Genomic DNA, 19,849 nt, shown 5'->3' with positions numbered 1-19,849 from the left:
TAGCTACTATATTTGAAAGACGTTTCTGTCACCTTTTAGGACAGCCGTATTTCGGTTTGCAATATCTCTCTAACCATTCATATCCATACATAAGGACTGAGTTTTTAAATCAAGCTCAGCCTCTTGCGTTACTAATACAACACACCGTACAACGATGTTAGAATTAGTATATAGCTTGTGATATAGGTTAATTAACTCGCTTAACTTATTTTTCACAGTACTGAAAATAACTTTATTGAACTTGACCAATGAACAAATACTGAGGAAGAAAGTGATGCCATTACTACTGAAACCATAGGTGGTTTGGAATTATCACCACTTAATAAGTAGGTGTTTTTTACTTTAACAATAACTGCCCATATTTATTTTCGGTTCTGGTTTTTCTGAGTCCCTTTTACGAGAACTAAATAAGGATATGTTTATCATTTTTACAGAAATACTTTACCAAGCAAAGAATAGGTAGCTATGACCGGATGACTCTCAATTTCACGTTCACGTTTGTCTTCACTGATATATGGCACACAAAATATCTTCGCATGAGCACACATATAGACGCACCTCGTCTGGTCTTAAAACACATTGAACTGAATCTAGCCACATCACACCACGAAACTATTCACGTGGGTTTTTGCCACTCACAATTATGATTAGCTTTGGTTTTTAGCGTATTTCCTCACTTCAGCACGGTTTTCCAGCTCTCTCCGTCCTATTAGAATCATATATAGGTTATGTTTATACTAAGATTTCTTTAAATAAGAAATGTTATACGTATCAATACTTAGTGTTTTTTGCAATGGACTACTTGCTCACCCGTTGATAGTCGGTTCTTGAGTTTCACCACCACGTTCCTTTGGCATTGCCACTAAGTACATGTTTTCAAGTTATGTACTATATAGGTTCTCAATTTCTTTTGTAACACAGCCTTGAAAAAGTCGCGGGACTACATTCCCTTGTTGCGACGAAACACGTGTTGGCTGGATGTTGTGTATCGCACGGAAGACACCTAATGAATAAAGAACCACCCATGAGAGGAGACTAATCTATTTCTTCTGCCAACTGATTTGTACTGTTATTGTGAAAACACGTAATAACTTTATGTCTGATAAAGAGGGCGTGTGGTAAGGACTGATTGCACGTCAAGCTAGACAATGCCCTCTCTTTTGCACCTTTTGTTACTGCTACCACCAAGTCTGTTTTTCCCTACTGAAAACTCCACGAAACACTAAAATTGTTGCTAGAACACACCAGTAAGATCATTGTTCATGCATTAATCACATCTAGACTTGATTACTCCAACGTGTTGGTCTTGGGATTTCCCAAAGCATTGTTAAACAGATTGCAACAAGTTCAGAATGCTGCAGCTAGCCTGGTGCTCAATATTTCAAAAGGGCAATCGATTCAGAATGGTTTAATAAGTTCCCACTGACTTCCCATCAAGCAAAGAATAAAGTTCAAAGCCCTGACAATAACGTTTAGGGCCACTCAACTGAAATAGCCAATGTATATCTGTGACAAAATCAAAAGATACCTGCCTTACAGAGTTTTACGTCAGCCAACCATAACCTGCTTTGCATTCCCAAGATTAACAAGCATTGGCATAGCCAATAGGTCTCGCCTTTGGGACCTTATAAGTGTTTAGCCATGCAACAGTTGCATAACTAAACACTTATAAGGTCCCAAAAGCGAGACCTATTGGCTATGCCAATGCTTGTTTTAACTGCTGCAATCTATTGAAGCCTCGGAGAACATCAAAGCTGCTGTGCGGCCCCGAAAGTGATCGCGATCAAACATCAAAGAGGCCGTGAAAGTAATCGCGGTAAAGCGCGACACGCGCGCCCGCGCACATGCACTGTAGCTCTAGGCTGGCCTGGTAGCACTTTTTGGAGCCCTCACAAAATGTCTCGCCAGACCAGCGCATGCGCTGGGTCAGGCGAGACCTAAAAAGACCAGTGCAGGTGGGCGGTCCTTCTCTTTATTTGGCCCGAAGCTCTGGAATCTTTTACTGGATCATATAAGATGCGCGCGCCACATCAGAGAATTATTTTAAGAGCCTTCTGAAGACCCACCTTTTCAGAGAGAGCTAATGTTGGCTGATCCCTCTTCTCTAACTGCGTCTAACTATCGCCTGATGCCGGGACGCTCCTTTTTGGAGTAGCTGTTTGGCGCTGTAGAAATGTATTTCATTCATTCACTCGTCATAAAGTAAACAAGCATAAAGTTCAATGAGAATGGCAGCCACGGGGAGCTTCAAGTTCAAGGCATCATCTCATGCAAGTGGAACGCCAGGGATGGGCACCAAAGGATGTGTGTATTTTTGTGGGAACACTGGCTGCTTCAGGAGAATACTCTCAACCCCATCCACTGTGTGGTTGAGAAAGGGCATGCCTGATTCTCTCAAAGGTTATCTGGAGTCCAGGCACTGGACTTCTGGACAGTGTTGTAAAAGGTCATAAAACAATTTTGGAACAAACTGAGAGAATCAGACATTCCTTTTTGTTAGGGTGAATAGTTGAAACCTAATGTAAAATGCACAATTGGAATTATAAAATGTCTTAAGGGGGTTGGGGCTTTTAAGTGGCCTTACTCTCAGGCTTCCGTTTCTAAGTTTCAAGAAGCTCCTCAAAGGTGACCCTGAGTCTCGTGTGTTGCTTTTCACTTGAGGAAGAGAGAATATGTATAAACTATACAATTGGGAAGAAGACCTGCAAGGCTTTTATGTCCAAGCTGGACTTGCTTTCCAAATTCAGACCTTCTTCTTTGAAAGGTGAATTGTGAAAAACAATAACTCGACGATGCAATCCGACCATCCCAATCCTTATATCACTAACTCGCTTTCCATTAAAGCCTGGTGTGTCTGCTGGAAGAGCTCCCAGACATTTACAGACATTATCTTTAGAATAAAATCATTCTCTTGTTTTAACATTTTCTTGTTACTTGAGTTAAAGACACAAGTGTTGGAGATGCTGCTCATGTGGAAGGCAACAACAATACGGGGGAGTCAGTAAACCTTGGCCAGCAATCCCAATGGGTTTCAGCAGAAATTAAGTGCACAGACGTAGAGCAACAAAGTACCCAACAGCTCTGAATCGTGACAGGTGGTGTGAATGGGGAGACATTACCTGACAGCCATCAGTCCTAGTAGGGCCCAGCATGTGTTGTGGATCTGAGAGTTCCTGCTTTGCACATATTTCCGCTGCTCGCAAGATTCGAAGTCCTCTCCCCACCCGCCATCTGCCATTTGGTGGGAAAGCAAGAACTGGCAGGCCGAGACCACCTCACTGTATGCAGACCTGAGAAACAGTTACACAGGCAAACAGTTGGTCAATGTAAGCAAAGCTAATTTGTGGCGTCATTACCAACCCTACCGAAGCAGACATCAAAGGAGCAGAATCACAGGGGCAAAGATGTATAATAAGTTACAAAGGTAGGTCCATGTGGGCCTAATTAGCCACCTCTCCCCCTTGCAAACACACTTAAGAGGCAGGTCAGAGGACACCTGCTGCCTTTGCACACAGACATCCCCCTCCCCTACTTGCTTACAAAACAAAATACATTGAGCTGGCTATGGATTCAGCTGTATGTTGGAGTTTACAAAACACCAGTCCATTGTATTTATAGAGCAGATGTAAGTCAATCTGGTCCACGGCAGCAATTCTTTGTTCCTCACCACACCAGCCACAGAGGCTGCTGGCAGACCATAATGTTTTTGTCTTCTTAATGACTGAAATATACACGCTGTGTACGGCAAGTGAGAACTTGGTCTGAGACTCTCAGAACGGATAAGCAGTCAAGCCTAGTGCCAAGGAACCACAGTCTCCCTTACTGAGGTTCAAACCTCAGCTGTCGGCTGGTGTAGGTCTGGTCACACACTGTAAAAATGAACTCAGACTATAAGGTTTACTTCCCACGAATCCTAGAAAAAGGCACAATGCAAACACAACTATTAGTAAGGTTGAAGCTCACAAACAAAGTTGCCTCTGAGGACCTCAAAGGAAGACATGGTCCTTGAAAGAAATAATTACTTTGGATGAAGTGAACTTCTATTCTTCGTGGAACTGCACATTAAGTTTATCTTATGTATATTCCATACAAACAGAACAGGTCACTCTACTCTACAATCTACAAATTTCTCATTATGCCCAAAGCCTAGTAAATGAGGAGAGGAGACTAATGTTTCCCTGGAAACCACCCAAAACATAACTCCTTGCCACGATCAAAGCTAGTCCCACCTTATACCCTTTTTGTGAGCCTTAAAATGTTTTCTTATTCCAACCAACTGGAATAACTTGCCCTGCGACCCTCATTCACCAGACACAACTCACTACTTAAAACACTGCACTTAACTCAATAGAGCAGAGAGCCTCAAAGAGCACGCTCCTAGAGATAATTATATTTGCGAAACGTGTTATGGGGGTAAAAACAAATGTCAAAAATACCCATCACGGTAGGTGTATCCCATGCAAGCAAATGCCTCTAACCCGAACCAGGTCCCGTAGGTGAAGCAAACACCCCAGCTCCTGCAGAGGCCAAGAAGAAAGCAATGGATCAGCACAGGAACAATTTAAGAGAATTTCTACAAATATCACTGACTCATGGCATACAGCAACACACAAGGTATGTACTTACCAGCAAAAAAACAGCAGCAAGAAAGGCACTCACCCAGGAAACACCCACCACACACAACACGAATGCAAGAAGCAAGAATAACCTGCATGCAAACTACACTGGCAGTAAAATATAAACCCCTCCATAAAACACCCAGCTAAGCACAATGTTCACACACACACATTACATATACATTGAACATAAAAAGCACCCACACATTACAAATCAATACAATGGAGTCTCATACAAACAAAGTAGAAAAGCACCATTCATAGAAAGCATATGAATCCACTGACTCACTAAATACGCACCCACTCACAGTTTACATACATGACAATATAACACATCAATTATTTGCCAACACACAAAGGCCCACAAAAATGATAATCTGATATAGCAATACATAAGATAGACACTTGTTCACAAAATATGTTTCTATCCACATGATAGACACGTATGATTAAATTGCATAAACACATATGCATTTCACGTTTGCTTGCAAAACAAAACAGCCACCTGAAAAATGCATTCCTATCCAAATGCAAAATATAAACTCGTTCATACTGTAAACATAGCTAGATTTTAAATTTCAATCCACTCCTTCGGTAATTAGTCAAGTATTATAATAAACCATAAAACTTGGTATTTAAATAGTGCAGACCGCAAACTGAATTGTACCTAGGTGTGTAAATTAGACGGTATGTTACCAGTGCCTAATTTGTTTAAAAAAAACTAAGCGCAGGGCCAAGACCCCAAGTCGTTCTTATTGATTCCGGAGCAGCCCTTCTGAATGCCAGCATCAAGGTAATTAGAGCCCAATTAAGAATTTAGGGGAGAGGGTAATTAGTCGCAATGGCAACAAAATACCCGGATACCCCCGTCCAAACTCTCAGTCCACCCCCACCCCTAATTTAGGGCTGGGCAGACCAACAGCATGTCGACAAACAAGCCTACTTTGGCTCCATCACTGACCTACTCCTCCAATGGCCCAATGGCGTACGGGCTGTCGGAGTAAGCCATCTGACCGTCCACTCAATTGTAGTGGGCGGTTGGATGGCTTTTTGTTTCTTGCAGTTTATTCACAGTTTTTTGGTAAGGGAGAGTAAAAATCAAAAGAATGACCCCCGTGCCCTCTCTCCCACACCATGGAAGAAAACACTCATGGTGTGGGAGCCATTAGTTTTAAATTTATCTAAAACAAACGTCCACTTTGGGAGTTTCTTAGAGAAAAATGTAAACGCTTCAAATGTTTATTATAAGCATTCATCACCAATGACAGACGCACACCAAACTTTTCAGTGGCTTTGTATAAACCATTGTGACGGTAGTTCATACAAATCCATAGAATTTATAGACGGGTATGCTGTATATTCTCAATCTGAAGGGTGATGTTAAGGCATGTTTGCACTTCTTTTTGTCCTGGAAAAGTCTTTGGAAGTCATGGGACAGGTGACTCCTCCTTTGGACTATAATGTGCATGGGTATCGGCTCCATCCTCAGATTGTTTTTTTCCGCCATCGGGCTCATATGTGTTTGTCGCACTCCAGTTCAGAACCGTTACCGATTCCACTTTCGACGCGCAGTCCTTCACCCTTTCGATGGTATTGTCTCGATCGCGAACCCTAATCGTCGCACATCTCTCCAAATCGAAGTCCTCGATTCCGATCGTCGACGAAGGCCTTCGGGCCTACCTGGGCCTTGGCTTCTGGCTCATGGAAAGGACACCATTCAAGAAGTGTCCTCAATGTGGGTCGAAGTTTCCCCACACCGATCTGCATGAGGTGTGCAACCTCTGCCTTTCACCAGAGCACGAGGCCAGAGACTGTCCAGCTTGTGCCTCTTTTCGCTCGAAGAAAACCATTCGGGACCGACGCGCACGAAGAACCATGGCTCGCTCGTCGACATCAATCCCCGACGACATCTTCCAGGAGGGCATCGAAGTGCCGGAGCGAGAGCAGGTCGAATAAGGCCTCGTCAGCGCCTCAGAAGCAGATGACTCCGACGTCGAAGAGATCACTCCGGTGCAGTGGGTCGTAAGTAAGAACGTCAACCCCCTCTCTGCACCATCGAAAAAAGCTTTGGTCACGCCTTCGGGCCTAGGTGCACGCCGAGAGACTGCTTCCAATGCCCCGCCCTCGGGCCCGGCAAAGAAGCCTACTAAGCCTTCAGGCAGCTTGGGCTCGAGTCAGCCTGCCGTCTGTTCCGAAACACAATCACCGGGTCGGTACCGAAACACAATCACCGGCACCGAAAAAGAAACCGCCCTCCTCCTCGGTGCCGACAGCTGCTTCCACATCCAAGCACACAGCACCAAAACCCACAAGCACCGACTCCTCGACACCGAAAAAACATTCGGAGCCGAACAAAAAACCACTCCCGAGGGGCTTGGATTCGGAGCCAAGGAAAGCCTCGGAACCGAAAAAACAACAAGTTCCACAGGCCACAGAGACTGTAAAGATGCACGGTTACAAACCAAAACAACACAGAACCACTACAGAGTCGGTGCCGAAGAAGCTAACGGAACCGAAACGCTCGGCACCAAAAGACCAACCTCCAGCAGAAGAGCTGTTCATGCTCAAAAGACTCTCATAGGGATCCTAAAACTGGTCAATTGACTCTTAGTGCTAGGAAAAGACCACTAGATGCGACTGCACCGGCTCCACCACCTAAAAAGAGGGACATTACCACATCTCCTCTAAGACTCCCTTCTCCAACTCCTCTTCCACCCAGCTTACATTAAAGGCTCAGTACCCTTAGACTCCCTGGTAGTTTCTAATGCTAGGATAAGGGCCAATTCTCAGATATCAGGTGACGCTCCACCACCCGATAAGGAGTCTAAACTCTTGGATGCCTATGGCAAAAGAACAGACTCACAGGCGGCTAACATATGGCGCATCGCCAACACTCAGGCGCTGTTAGCCAGGTATGATTGGGCACATTATGATGAACTAGAGTCCATAATGCAGCACCTCCCAGATAAATACAAAAACAGGGCCAATTAACTCATACAGGAGGGTAAGCTTATCACCAACACTTCCATCCGTTGCGCTCTCGACGTGGCAGACACCGCCTCCAGAGCAGTAAACACAAGTGTCCTTTTGCGTAGGGATGCCTGGCTACGCATCTCGGGTTTTAAACCTTAAGTTCAAAGTTCCATCCTCAACCAGCCATTTGATCAGGAGCACCTATTTGGCCCAAATGTAGATTCAACCCTTGAAAAAATGAAAAAGGATACGGACACAGCTAAATCAATGGGGCCTTGCAGCTGCAAGCTCCCTGACGTTCCTTTTGTCGCTCAACTCACAAGGGCACCCCCAGAGGCTACTCCTCAGACAACCCCTCCACCTCTTAACAAGGCTCCCGCCCAGTCTACATTTACCAGAGTTTACCAGAGAGGAGGCTACAGAGGCAACAATAACAAAAGCAGAGGCTAGACCAACAACACCCGCTCTCCCTCCACCCCTACCCAATGACTTCCCTCCACTTCCCCTAGACCATTCCACTCCGGTCGGGGAAGACTACAACAATTTCTGCCTGTCTGGACCAACATCACTACAGACAGGTGGGTGCGACAAATAGTTCAATCAGGTTACTGTCTGGAACTTACTTCTATCCCCCCACACATACCACCCAAACAACGCCCAATGTCCTCAGAACACTTAGCTCTGCTAAAGCAGGAGGTGATCTCCCTCCTACAAAAGGGTGCAAGAGAACCAGTTCCTCTGCAACAACAAAAAACAGGAGTTTACTCCCTGTATTTTCTCATACCAAAGAAGGACGGATCTCTCAGGCCTATTCTAGACCTCCGACCTCTAAACCTGTACATACAATCACACCACTTTCACATGGTTACACTCCAGCAGGTCCTTCCTCTTCTTTCACAAGGCGACTTCCTTGCTACTCTAGATCTCAAGGACACCGATTTCCATATTCCCATTCACACAGCTCACAGGAAATATCTAAGGTTTGTAGTGGACAGCCAACACTATCAATTCAAAGTACTCCCTTTCGGAGTCACAACAGCACCACGGGTATTCACCAAGTGCCTAGCGGTAGTGGCAGCCCACTTAAGAAGACAACACATTCACGTCTTCCCATATCTGGACGACTGGCTCATAAAACCCAGCTCATACAATCAGTGTACACATCACACTCACACCACTATCCAACTACTCCACAACTTGGGGTTCACAATAAACCACGCAAAGTCTCATCTACAACCGTCCCACATACAACAATACCTCGGTGCCACAATAGACACCTCAAAAGCATTAGCCTATCCCAACCCGGACAGGATAGCAAACATGCAAGCTCTCATAACCAAATTTCAGCCTCAACACTCTCTCCCAGCACGAGTGTTCATGCAGCTAATAGGAATGATGGCCTCTTGCATACTTATAGTACCTCATGCAAGACTCCACATGCGTCCTCTCCAGGAGTGCTTAGCACGCCAACGGAACCAGGCTCAAGGTCAGCTAACAGATCTGGTGTTGGTAGACGGTCGCACTCATCGATCTCTGCAATGGTGGAACACCAAGAACCTTTCCAAAGGGCGACCGTTCCTAGAGCCAGTTACACAGATAGTCATGACAGCGGACACATCGCTCTCCGGCTGGAGGGCGCACCTATTACATCACACCATGCAAGGCAGGTGGACTCCTCAACAAAAGTTACTCCACATCAACCACCTGTAGCTACTAGCCATTTTCCTAGCCTTAAAGGCTTTTCAAAAACAAATATCAGGCAAAGCTGTCTTAGTCCGCACAGACAACATGACAGCCATGTACTACATACAAAAAACAAGGCGGGACACACTCTCTGCGGCTCTCTCAACTGGCACAGAGCATATGGACATGGGCTATACCCCAGAACATCTTTCTTCTAGCTCAACATGTCCCAGGAGTCCAAAACACCATAGCCGATCTTTTAAGCCGTCAAACGCAACAGATTCACGAGTGGGAACTTCATCCACAAGTTCTTCAGCCATTCTTTCAAATGTGGGGGCAACCAGAGATAGACCTCTTCGCCACGCACGAAAACGCCAAATGCCAAAGCTTCGCCGCCAGGTATCCACACCCATTATCCAAAGGCAATGCGATGTGAATGAATTGGTCAGGCAGATTTGTGTACGCCTTTCCACCTCTCCAACTCATTCCAATGGTGGTGCGCAAACTACAGCAACATGCACTGACTCTCATCCTAGTTGCTCCAACTTGGGCCAGACAACCGTGGTACACCACATTACTGGAACTGTCTGTAGTTCCGCACCAAAAACGACACCTCTCCCCACGCCTCCTAACCCAGAACCGTGAAAAGATCAGACACCCGGACCCAGCTCAGCTCAACCTTGCGATCTGGCTCCTGAGATCTTAGAATTCGGTTACCTTAACCTTCCCCCTGAATGCATGAACGTCATTAAAGAAGCTAGACGCCCCACCACTAGAGCCTACTATGCAGCCAAGTGGAAGAGATTTGGAATATACTGTCATACCAACAACATCAATCCCCTAGACATGTCTATCCAACACATCATAGGTTACCTACTACATCTCCAAAGGTGCAACTTGGCCTACACATCTATTAGGCTGCCATCAAAGTCTTTATGGAAGGCTTCAAAAGGATCATTCCCCCCAGGGTACCACCCTAGTCTGTGTGGAATTTAAACATTGTTCTCACAAGACTAATGGGTCCTCCCTTTGAACCTCTGCATAAATGTGAGCTCCAATTTCCAGCATGGAAAGTTGCTTTCCTAGCAGCTATCACTTCTCTTAGAAGAGTTGGTGAACTGCAAGCCCTAACTACTCAGGAACCTTTCCTACAAATCCATCACAATATGGTTGTTCGAAGAACCAATCCAAAATTCCTCCCTAAAGTCATTTCTCCTTTCCACCTCAATCAGTCGGTAGAGTTGCCAGTGTTCTCTCGCAGCCACAGACAATCGCGGAAAGAGCTGTTCATACCCTAGATGTCAAAAAAAGCATTGCTTTATTACATTGAAAGAACATAACCTTTTCGTAAGACCAAACAACTGTTTGTGTCATTCTCACCACCACACAAAGGCAACCCCATATCAAAGTCTGGGATAGTTCGATGGATTGTTAAATGCATATAAATTTGCTATCACAAAGCAAAACGTACTTTATCTGTTCCTCCTAGAGCCCACCCTACACGAAAGATAGGGGCTTCAATGGCATTTTTAGGGAACATTCCCTTAGATGACATCTGCAGAGCAGCTACATGGTCTACACCGCACACATTCACAAAACACTATTCTGTGGATGTGCAAACAAAACAACAAGTTAGTATGGGCCAGGCTGTACTCAAAACACTATTTCAAACTACTGCAACAGGTACTGGTGGTCACCGCGAGGGATGGGTACTGCTATAAAATCTATGCTAAGTGTGTGATCTGCAGCGCATATGCCTCGAACGGAAATTGCTACTTACCAGTATGCATCTGTTCTTGGCATGTAGAGCTGCAGATCCACACACGCCCACCCACCTCCCCGGCTACCTTTATGGAGCGACCCTTGACCTTCCCTAGTAGGTCGCCCCCCCGCTGCAGCTCCGCCTGCACCCCCGCTGTCTTCTACTGCCACCGTTGAAGTCGAGGCCCTACACCACCGCAGGCTTCCACCTGCGCCTCATCCCTGGTGGCCAGTGGTGGCCTTAGGTGCGTATCCGCTTTGTTGTGTGTGCCTGTAACTGTCTGCCCACTCCTCTTCTGTGCCCCCCTGCCCCCTGCTCGCTGCTTTGCTTCTGTGCCCGTTTTTAATTCTGTACCCCTCGCCAACTTCTGTGCCCCCTTTTATTTTGTACCCCTTAGGCTGACTTCTGTGACTTGTATGCCCCTTTTATTTTGTACCCCTTGTGCTAACTTCTGTGACTTCTGTGCCCCCTTTTATTTGGTACCCCTTGTGCTGACTTCTGTGCCCCCTTCTTGAGTCCGTGCCCCATGCCTGTCTCCTTTCCCCCGTCCCCGCTGCTGCTTCCCCTGCGGCCCCGCCCCCTCTGCGGCCATTCGCTCTGCCCGACACTCGCCTCCCGCCTCCCAGCTGCTCCTCCCTCCCCACCTCCCCATATATGGCGGCCGCTGCGCGGTGAGGAGAGCGACCCTTGACCTTCCCTGGTAGGTCGCTCCCCCCCGCTGCAGCTCCGTCTGCACCCCCGCTGTCTTCTACTGCCGCCGTTGAAGTAGAGGCCCTCCACCACGCGCAGGCTTCCACCTGCGCCTCATCCCTGGTGGCCAGTGGTGGCCTTAGGTGCGTATCCGCTTTGTTATGTGTGTCTGTAACTGTCTGCCCGCTCCTCTTCTGTGCCCCCCTGCCCCCCGCTTTGCTTCTGTGCCCCCTTTTAATTCTGTACCCCTCGCCAACTTCTGTGCCCCCTTTTATTTTGTACCCCTTGTGCTGACTTCTGTGCCCCCTTTTATTTTGTACCCCTTGTGCTGACTTCTGTGCCCCCTTCTTGAGTCCGTGCCCCGTGCCGGTCTCCTTTCCCCCGTCCCCGCTGCTGCTTCCCCTGCGGCCCCGCCCCCTCTGCGGCCATTCGCTCTGCCCGACACTCGCCTCCCGCCTCCCAGCTGCTCCTCCCTCCTCAGCTCCCCATATATGGCGACCGCTATGCAGCCGCGCCTAAGTCAAGCCTGTTTGCGACCGTCAGCGCCAGAACCCCTGCCCCCCACAACAGCCAGGAAGACCACCTCCGCTACGACACCAACACCCTCGTCGCTCTCAACCCAGGAAGGACCCACTCCTGCTGCTAGGGCCGCCCCGAAGCGCACCCACGGTCCCTTCACCTGCCTGAACTGCAGCTTCTCCTGCCTCGAAAGCGCCGAGACAATCGCCACAACGGAACCAAACCAGCTTAGATGCATCCTAATCAACACCCGTTTCGCACACAAACATGCCGTCGAGCTCTGGGCCCTACTCGAGACCGCATCCCCGGACGTCGCCTTCTTGACCGAGACCTGGATGAACGAAGCCTCCTCGCCAGACATCGCCGTAGCGATCCCCGACGGGTACAAGATCACCCGCAGAGACCGCACCAACAGGGCCGGAGGAGGAATCGCCATCGTCCTCAAAAACACTATCAGGGACTCAACAAACATCATGACACCCTCAGCACCGCCGAACACATGCACTTCCAGATCCACATGGACCCCAAGACCACCCTAAGAGGCACCCTCGTCTACAGACCGCCAGGACCCCGGCCTCAATTCTGCGACTCCATCACCGACCTCATCAGCACACACGCGCCTACCTCCACGACTACATCCTCCTCAGAGACCTGAACTATCATCTGGAGAACAACAACGACAACAACTCCTCCACCCTGATCGACAACCTCGCCAACCTCGGACTAAAACAGCTTGTCACGACGCCTACCCACATCGCCGGTCACACACTTGATGCCATCTTCTCCTCAAGCCCCCTCGTCACCTTCAGCCACACCTCCGAACTCACCTGGACAGACCACCACTGCATCCACTTCTCCTTCCGAAAACCCCTCACACACCACCGCACCCTACAGTCCCCCCGCCGCTGCTGGGGCAAAGTCACTGAAGAACTACAGACAAGCCTCGCACTCAACCCTCCGACCAACCCCGATGATGCACTCACCCTCGAACGCTGGATGAACGACTGCGCTAACACCGTAGCCCCGCTGAAAAATCCCACCAACAGAGACACCAGCAAAAGAGCCAGCTGGTTCACCCCGGAACTCCTCGACTTAAAGCGCACCTGCCGGAAATTGGAGAACATATGGCACTGCGACAAGACGCCGGACAGCCGCACTGCCCACAAAGACGCCATCCGCAACCACCACCACCTGATCAGGACCGCCAAAAGGACCTCCTTCACAGGCCGCCTCGACAACAACGCACGCAACAGCAAGGAGCTCTTCAACATCGTGAAGGAACTCTCCAACCCCAGCTCCAGCGCCAACGACATCCCGCCATCGCAAGCCCTGTGCGACTCCCTCGCCACCTTCTTTCACCGAAAAATCACTGACATCCATGACAGTTTCAAAACCCTAACAACCCCTGCGGGCCTCGTCGCACCGAACACACCGCACCCCACCGTCCACGACTCCCTGACAACGTGGGCCAACGTGAGCATCGAGGACACAATCAAGACCATGGGCACAATCCACTCTGGATCCCCGTCCGACCCTCTCCCACACCACATCTTCAACAAAGCCGGCAATTCCATCGCACCCCACCTGCGCAACATCATCAACCTCTCCTTCGAGCCCGCTACCTTCCCTGAGAACTGGAAGCACGCAGAGATCAACGCCCTACTGAAGAAACCCAAGGCGGATCCGAGCGACCTCAAGAACTTCCGGCCCATCTCCCTGCTTCCGTTCCCAGCAAAGGTCATCGAGAAGATAATTAACACCCAGCTCACCCGTCACCTCGAAGACAACAACATCCTGGACCCATCCCAATCAGGATTTCGCAGCAAACATAGCACCGAGACCGCCCTCATCGCCACCACAGACGACATCAGGATCCTTCTAGACAACGGCGAGACGGCGGCCCTCATCCTCCTGGATCTCTCCGCCGCCTTCGACACCGTCTGCCACCACACACTACGCACGCGACTCCAAGACGCAGGGATTCGGGAGAAGTCCTTGGACTGAACCACCTCCTTCCTCTCCGGCAGAACTCAAGAGAGTCCGCCTCCCCTTGTTCCGGTCCGAGGCCTCCGAGATCATCTGCGGCGTCCCACAAGGATCCTCCCTCAGCCCGACACTGTTCAACGTCTACATGGCACCACTAGCACGCATCGCCCGACAGCACGACCTCAACATAATCTCTGACGACACACAGCTGATCCTCTCCCTCACCAAGGACCCTCTCACCGCCAAATCCAACCTCCACCAGGAAATGAAGGCAGTCGCCGACTGGATGAAGGAAAGCCGACTTAAGCTGAACTCAGACAAGTCGGAGATCCTCTTCCTCGGGTCCAACCCCTCAGTCAGCATGGGACGACTCATGGTGGCCCGCATCACTGGGGACCCCCCCGGCCCCCACCGACCATGCACGCAACCTGGGAGTCATCCTCGACTCAAAACTCACCATGACCAAACAAGTCAACGCAGTCTCCTCCACCTGCTTCAACACCCTCCGTATGCTCCGCAAGATCTACAGATGGATCCCGACAAACACGAGGAAAACAGTCACCCAGGCCCTAGTCAGCAGCAGACTCGACTACGGAAACGCCCTCCACGCCGGAGCCTCGTCCAAGCTCATCAACAGACTACAAAGAATCCAGAACGCTTCTGCACGCCTGATCCTCGACGTCCAGCGCCGCGACCACATCACCCCCGACCTGAGAAACCTGCACTGGCTCCCCGTCGACAGGAGAATCTCCTTCAAGATCCTGATCCACGCACTCAAAGCACTCCACAAAACCAGCCCAGCCTATCTTAACAGTCGACTCTCCTTCTACGTACCCAACAGGAAACTCCGCTCCGCTGACCACGCCCTGGCCACGGTTCCACGCATCCGTAGAACCACTTCCGGAGGCAGGTCCTTCTCCCACCGCGCTGCCAAGACCTGGAACACCCTCCCCCTCTACCTACGACAAACCGAACACCTGCTGACCTTCAGGAGACAACTCAAGACCTGGCTCTTCGACCAGTAGCAGCAGCACCCCCCCAACCCCCCGCCCCCAGCGCCTTGAAACCCTTACGGGTAAGTAGTGCGCTTTACAAATTAAATGATAGATTGATTGATTATCTGTTCCAGTTCTATCTTATTTAGATACAGCATACACGGGCATCTTTCTGTCTCTTACAAAACTCCATCATTTCCCTACTGGCGAAAAACAATCTGAGGATGGAACCGATGCCCATGCGCACTATAGTCCAAAGGAGGAGTCACCTGTCCCGTGACTTCCAAAGACTTTTCCAGGACAAAAACAAGTGCAAACATCCGGGCCCAACACCAGATGGCGATCTAGGCTAAGTGTGTGGATCTGCAGCTCTACATGCCAAGAACAGATGCATACTGGTAAGTAGCATTTTCCTTACATTTCGACGGACAGGATATCTGTCACCGCTGTGACGGAGTAACCCGTCCGCCAAGATCTAAAACCAGGCCCTAAATTATTTTAAGTATAGGCCACATACAAAATACTCACTCACTCATACTACGTCCCCATGCAATACATACTCAAACTATTAGTAAACTATTCATCCACCCATAGTGCACATTTGGCTGTTGTAAAATACACACCTAAAAAATAACATCTGCAGAGGATACTTCTTATAGCTGTTTACAGTACAAACACCCTAACCAGTCAAATAACACATGCCCCTACACTCCAGACCGGGAATGAACTCACCCCTCCCAGGATCCATCTGGTCGCTGCACCCTGCTGCAGTACTCCAAGCCCTGGTGTAGCGTGTCCCTAGAAGAGACAAAAGATTAAAGGTCAGGCAGGTTTATCACCCAATTGTTGGATCCAACAGAGGGAAGAGATAACCATATACTTACCAAATTTGGAAATCTGAAGAAAAAAAAAAATATATATATATATATATATTCACTGAAAAAACCATAGGTTTCACACATGTTATAGTTAGCTGGACATTTTACTGATAAAAAACCAATGAAATTCCCCCGTTATAGTTACTGTAGGCAACTATAACTCACGCGACCGTAATCCTCTGCTGATGCTAATACTGTATTTAGACACTTATTTGCCCATGTCTTCTTCCATTAAATTTTAGCTATACATATATTACAAATATTTTTTTTTCATAAAGACACATATGTCATCAGCAGAGGATTACGGTCGCGTGAGTTATAGTTGCCTACAGTAACTATAACGGGGGAATTTCATTGGTTTTTTATCAGTAAAATGTCCAGCTAACTATAACATGTGTGAAACCTATGGTTTTTTCAGTGAATTTGCAAGGTTTTTTAAATGCTAATTCCTAACTATAACGTGTGTGAAACCTATGGTTTTTTCAGTGAATTTGTACGGTTTTTTAAATGCTAAGTTACTTTACGCCATTTGTGGCGTGCGCGCCCACTTAACGCAGTTCGTTCCGTGCGCGCACGGTGCGCTTCGTGCACCGTGCGCGCATAGTGAGCACGCGGTGCGCTTCGCGCACCGCGTGCCCACGTTACGCTACATGGGCCATGAACGCACGATGCGCTTCGCGCACCGTGCGCACATGGTGGAAATATGATGAGCATCGCTGTGATATTTAAAATATGTGTTAGTTTTATATCTAATAAGCCATGCACAAAAGGTGCCCTTCGGGCACGTTTTGCACACGGGGTGGGGAGAGTGTGGATATATTTTTTTTTTTTTTTTTAAATTTTTTACCGTACGCGTACGGTAAGCGTAATCGGCGAAATTTTCGGAAAAATTAAAATTGCCTTTTTTCCCTTGGGGGGTCGTTGGGGACTCCATGGACATGGCTAGGTGCTTGGGAGCTGTCTAAACAGCCCCTTTACATGTTTTGGGGCTTTGTTTTTCCACCCCCTGTCAGAGTGCGAGAGAGAAAATGGCGGCCGCCGCTTCCTGGTTTCGACCGATTCGAATGTTTACTAAGATCTAAGGGCCAATCAGAATCGCGCTCGCGCACGTCACCGTACGCGTACGGTAAGCGCACCGTAAGCTGGCTCAGATATATATATTGATTTAAAGGCTATTTTCTCAGAATCTACTGAACAGATTTACACCAAACCTACAAAAGGCACTTCCTTGACTTGAGGACTACCTCTCTGCCAAATTTCAAGTAATTCTGTTCAGCCGTTCGGGCTGTAGCTGTGTCTAAAGGTCCTATGGAAAAATGCATGGGAAAAACGCGTTTTGGGACCCCCCTTTTATCTCAGCCCCCGCTTGACGAATCCCCCCGAGACTTTCAGGGTAGGAGCGGAGCGTAGCGCCCCACCTATTTTGAAAAATTCGCGAGGATTCGTCAACCGGCGCCAAAGTTATTCAAAATAGAATGTTGCGGAGTGTGTGTGTGTGTGTGTGTGTGTGTGTGTGTGAGTGTGAGTGTGAGTGTGAGTGTGAGTGTGAGTGTGAGTGTGAGTGTGAGTGTGAGTGTGTGTGTGTGTGTGTGTGTGTATATATATATATATATATATATATATATATATATATATATATATATATATATATATATATATATATATATATATATATAGTACCTCCTTCCATACATTGTTATAAGGACACTGCATGTCACTGAGGAGTCCCATTACCATATAAGGTAACAAGGCTGTAGGCAAGAACTCCGATGTGACCTACAAAATCCTTATACTGTACCTCAGGGTGGGACTTTATTTCTTATAATACATGGTCACACTATAACCCCTGTCACAATCCACTTAAATCCTGGGTGTGGTGCTCTTTCATGTACAAGAGATGGGTTGTCTGCCAATATGAGGAATGTAATTTTAAACACTAAAAAGCAGTTAGATATTTGTTTCAAAAAGATAATCAGTTTAATCCAAATCAGATTTAAAAAAAATAATGCTGAATGTGTAGAAGCATGCAGAGAGAGTGTGTCTTATTATAACTTAACATCACTGTTCATGTACAAGAACAGAAGGAAAAGTCATGTTTCGTTATTTAAAGTGCAGCTTCGAGTATGCTCTTTGATCTGCCTTTCCTCTCTGCAGCAGACTACAGCAGCAGCATTGTTACCTCAGAACTCAACTGTAATAAGTTATTACAGTTGAGCAGCTATTTAATTTCTTTATTACAAGCAACTACGATTGTCACAGGGCTCCTGTAATAAGGAAATTAGAGCCAGGATTGCTGGTTCTCACGTAGCATTAATTATGCCACTGCATCCTGTGGACATTCATGGAGTGTCTGCTCTCATTTGTGGCTAATATGTGACTTTGCAGGTCTCGTAACTGCTTTCCATTGGTTGCTCTATCATGAGCGGAGAGGATAGAAGTTCGGACACCCTCCACAGTGAAATTCACTGCAGTGTCCCACTTATGAGCACACACTAGAATCATGCCCAGCGACTCCCCAGTGAGTCTTTCTGAAGATAGAGAAGTTTCCATTTTGACCATTTATTATCCACTTGACCTGAAGGGCCTGATCAAACAAACACCACTCAGAAGTAGGAACTAGTGAACCCAATGGCTTCAGAGGTTTAATTCCCAAAGTTTTATGCTTGGACCCAAACACCAAATCCTAACTGCAGCCGACAGATCCAGATATACGTGCACCTAGTGCTCTGGTACATCAAAGACTCCAAATGGCCCATATACAATTGTCCCACTGACAGAAATTACAACCAGTAGGTTCCTCAGGTTGGTGTAGGTCAACAGTAACTGTGGACTTTGTCATAAATGGGCAACAATGACAAGGCCGCTGTCATAGGACATTATTGTGGGACACCTTTTATATTCTTGGATATTGACAACCTATCAGCAGAGGGTTCAGTCTTTTCAATTGTGCAGTGTGGTGCCATGCACATGCCAGTTCCTGATTTGGGTCAAGAGTCCCTATTTCTGTACCTCTTGCACAAACATGATTACAACGAGAGAAAAAGTTAAAGGACAAACTAGGATCTAAAAAGTCTGAAATTCTAAGTTGACCAGAGTGCAGCCTCAGATGATGGCATTGGCTTAGTTAAAATGTTATAGTACAACTAAACAGTTGGAGAATATCATATCTCTTCTCGGAAGGTTTCAGCACCTTCTTTTCTCTTTGCTTATTTCAATTGCAACTATTCTTTTTACATACCAGGTAAATAAAGTCTCTTTTCTGCTAAAGCCATATAGCCCACTGTAGCGGGCTTCAGCATTAAAGGCCCGAGCCGAAGGCAAAGGCCTTTAACAAGGGAGCAGGCCTTTAATGGCTGGTATAGCCCGCTACGGAGGGCTATGAGGCTATTAGAACATTCCGCCCCTAGAGGGCAGGATGTTCAAAATAGTAAAACAAAGGTCTCACGGAGTCCGAGGGGGGTTAAAATCCCCCCACGTTCCGTGAGGCTTTTGTTCAGCTGTGAACAGAGGTAAACTTTGGAATGCTGATGCTCCAAGCATCTACCAGCCATTAGAAGGCCGGAGCACTTCCTTGTCTTCAATGGAGCTCCCAACATTCTGATGTTCTAATTAAGGATAAAGCAATTACTATACATTGAAGATATGATGCGTTAATTACTGTGTGATATTGTGAGTTTGCAATCCCTATCAACTTCAGAAGTAATGTGGTAAATAAAAATACCGGACTGAATTTCATACGGAATCTTA

At 47.4% G+C, this 19,849-nt stretch overlaps 1 protein-coding gene across 1 annotated transcript in view; it reads right to left on the bottom strand.

Moving 5' to 3' along the window:
* The window catches only part of LOC146861101 (lanosterol synthase-like), a 182,984-nt gene that overhangs the window by 23,726 nt on the left and 139,409 nt on the right, over positions 1-19,849 (bottom strand). Inside the window, exons 18-20 of the mRNA XM_085645160.1 lie at positions 15,957-16,022; positions 4,437-4,517; positions 3,120-3,290 (exon numbers count right to left, since the gene is read on the bottom strand). Coding sequence (XP_085501286.1) covers positions 3,120-3,290; positions 4,437-4,517; positions 15,957-16,022 — 318 coding nt within the window. The remainder of the gene's footprint in view (positions 1-3,119; positions 3,291-4,436; positions 4,518-15,956; positions 16,023-19,849) is intronic.

Source organism: Triturus cristatus, chromosome 3_1 (genome assembly GCF_964204655.1).
Source record: "Triturus cristatus chromosome 3_1, aTriCri1.1, whole genome shotgun sequence".
Classification (NCBI taxonomy): Eukaryota; Metazoa; Chordata; class Amphibia; order Caudata; family Salamandridae; genus Triturus; species Triturus cristatus.
This window is presented reverse-complemented; position numbering and strand designations above follow the sequence as displayed.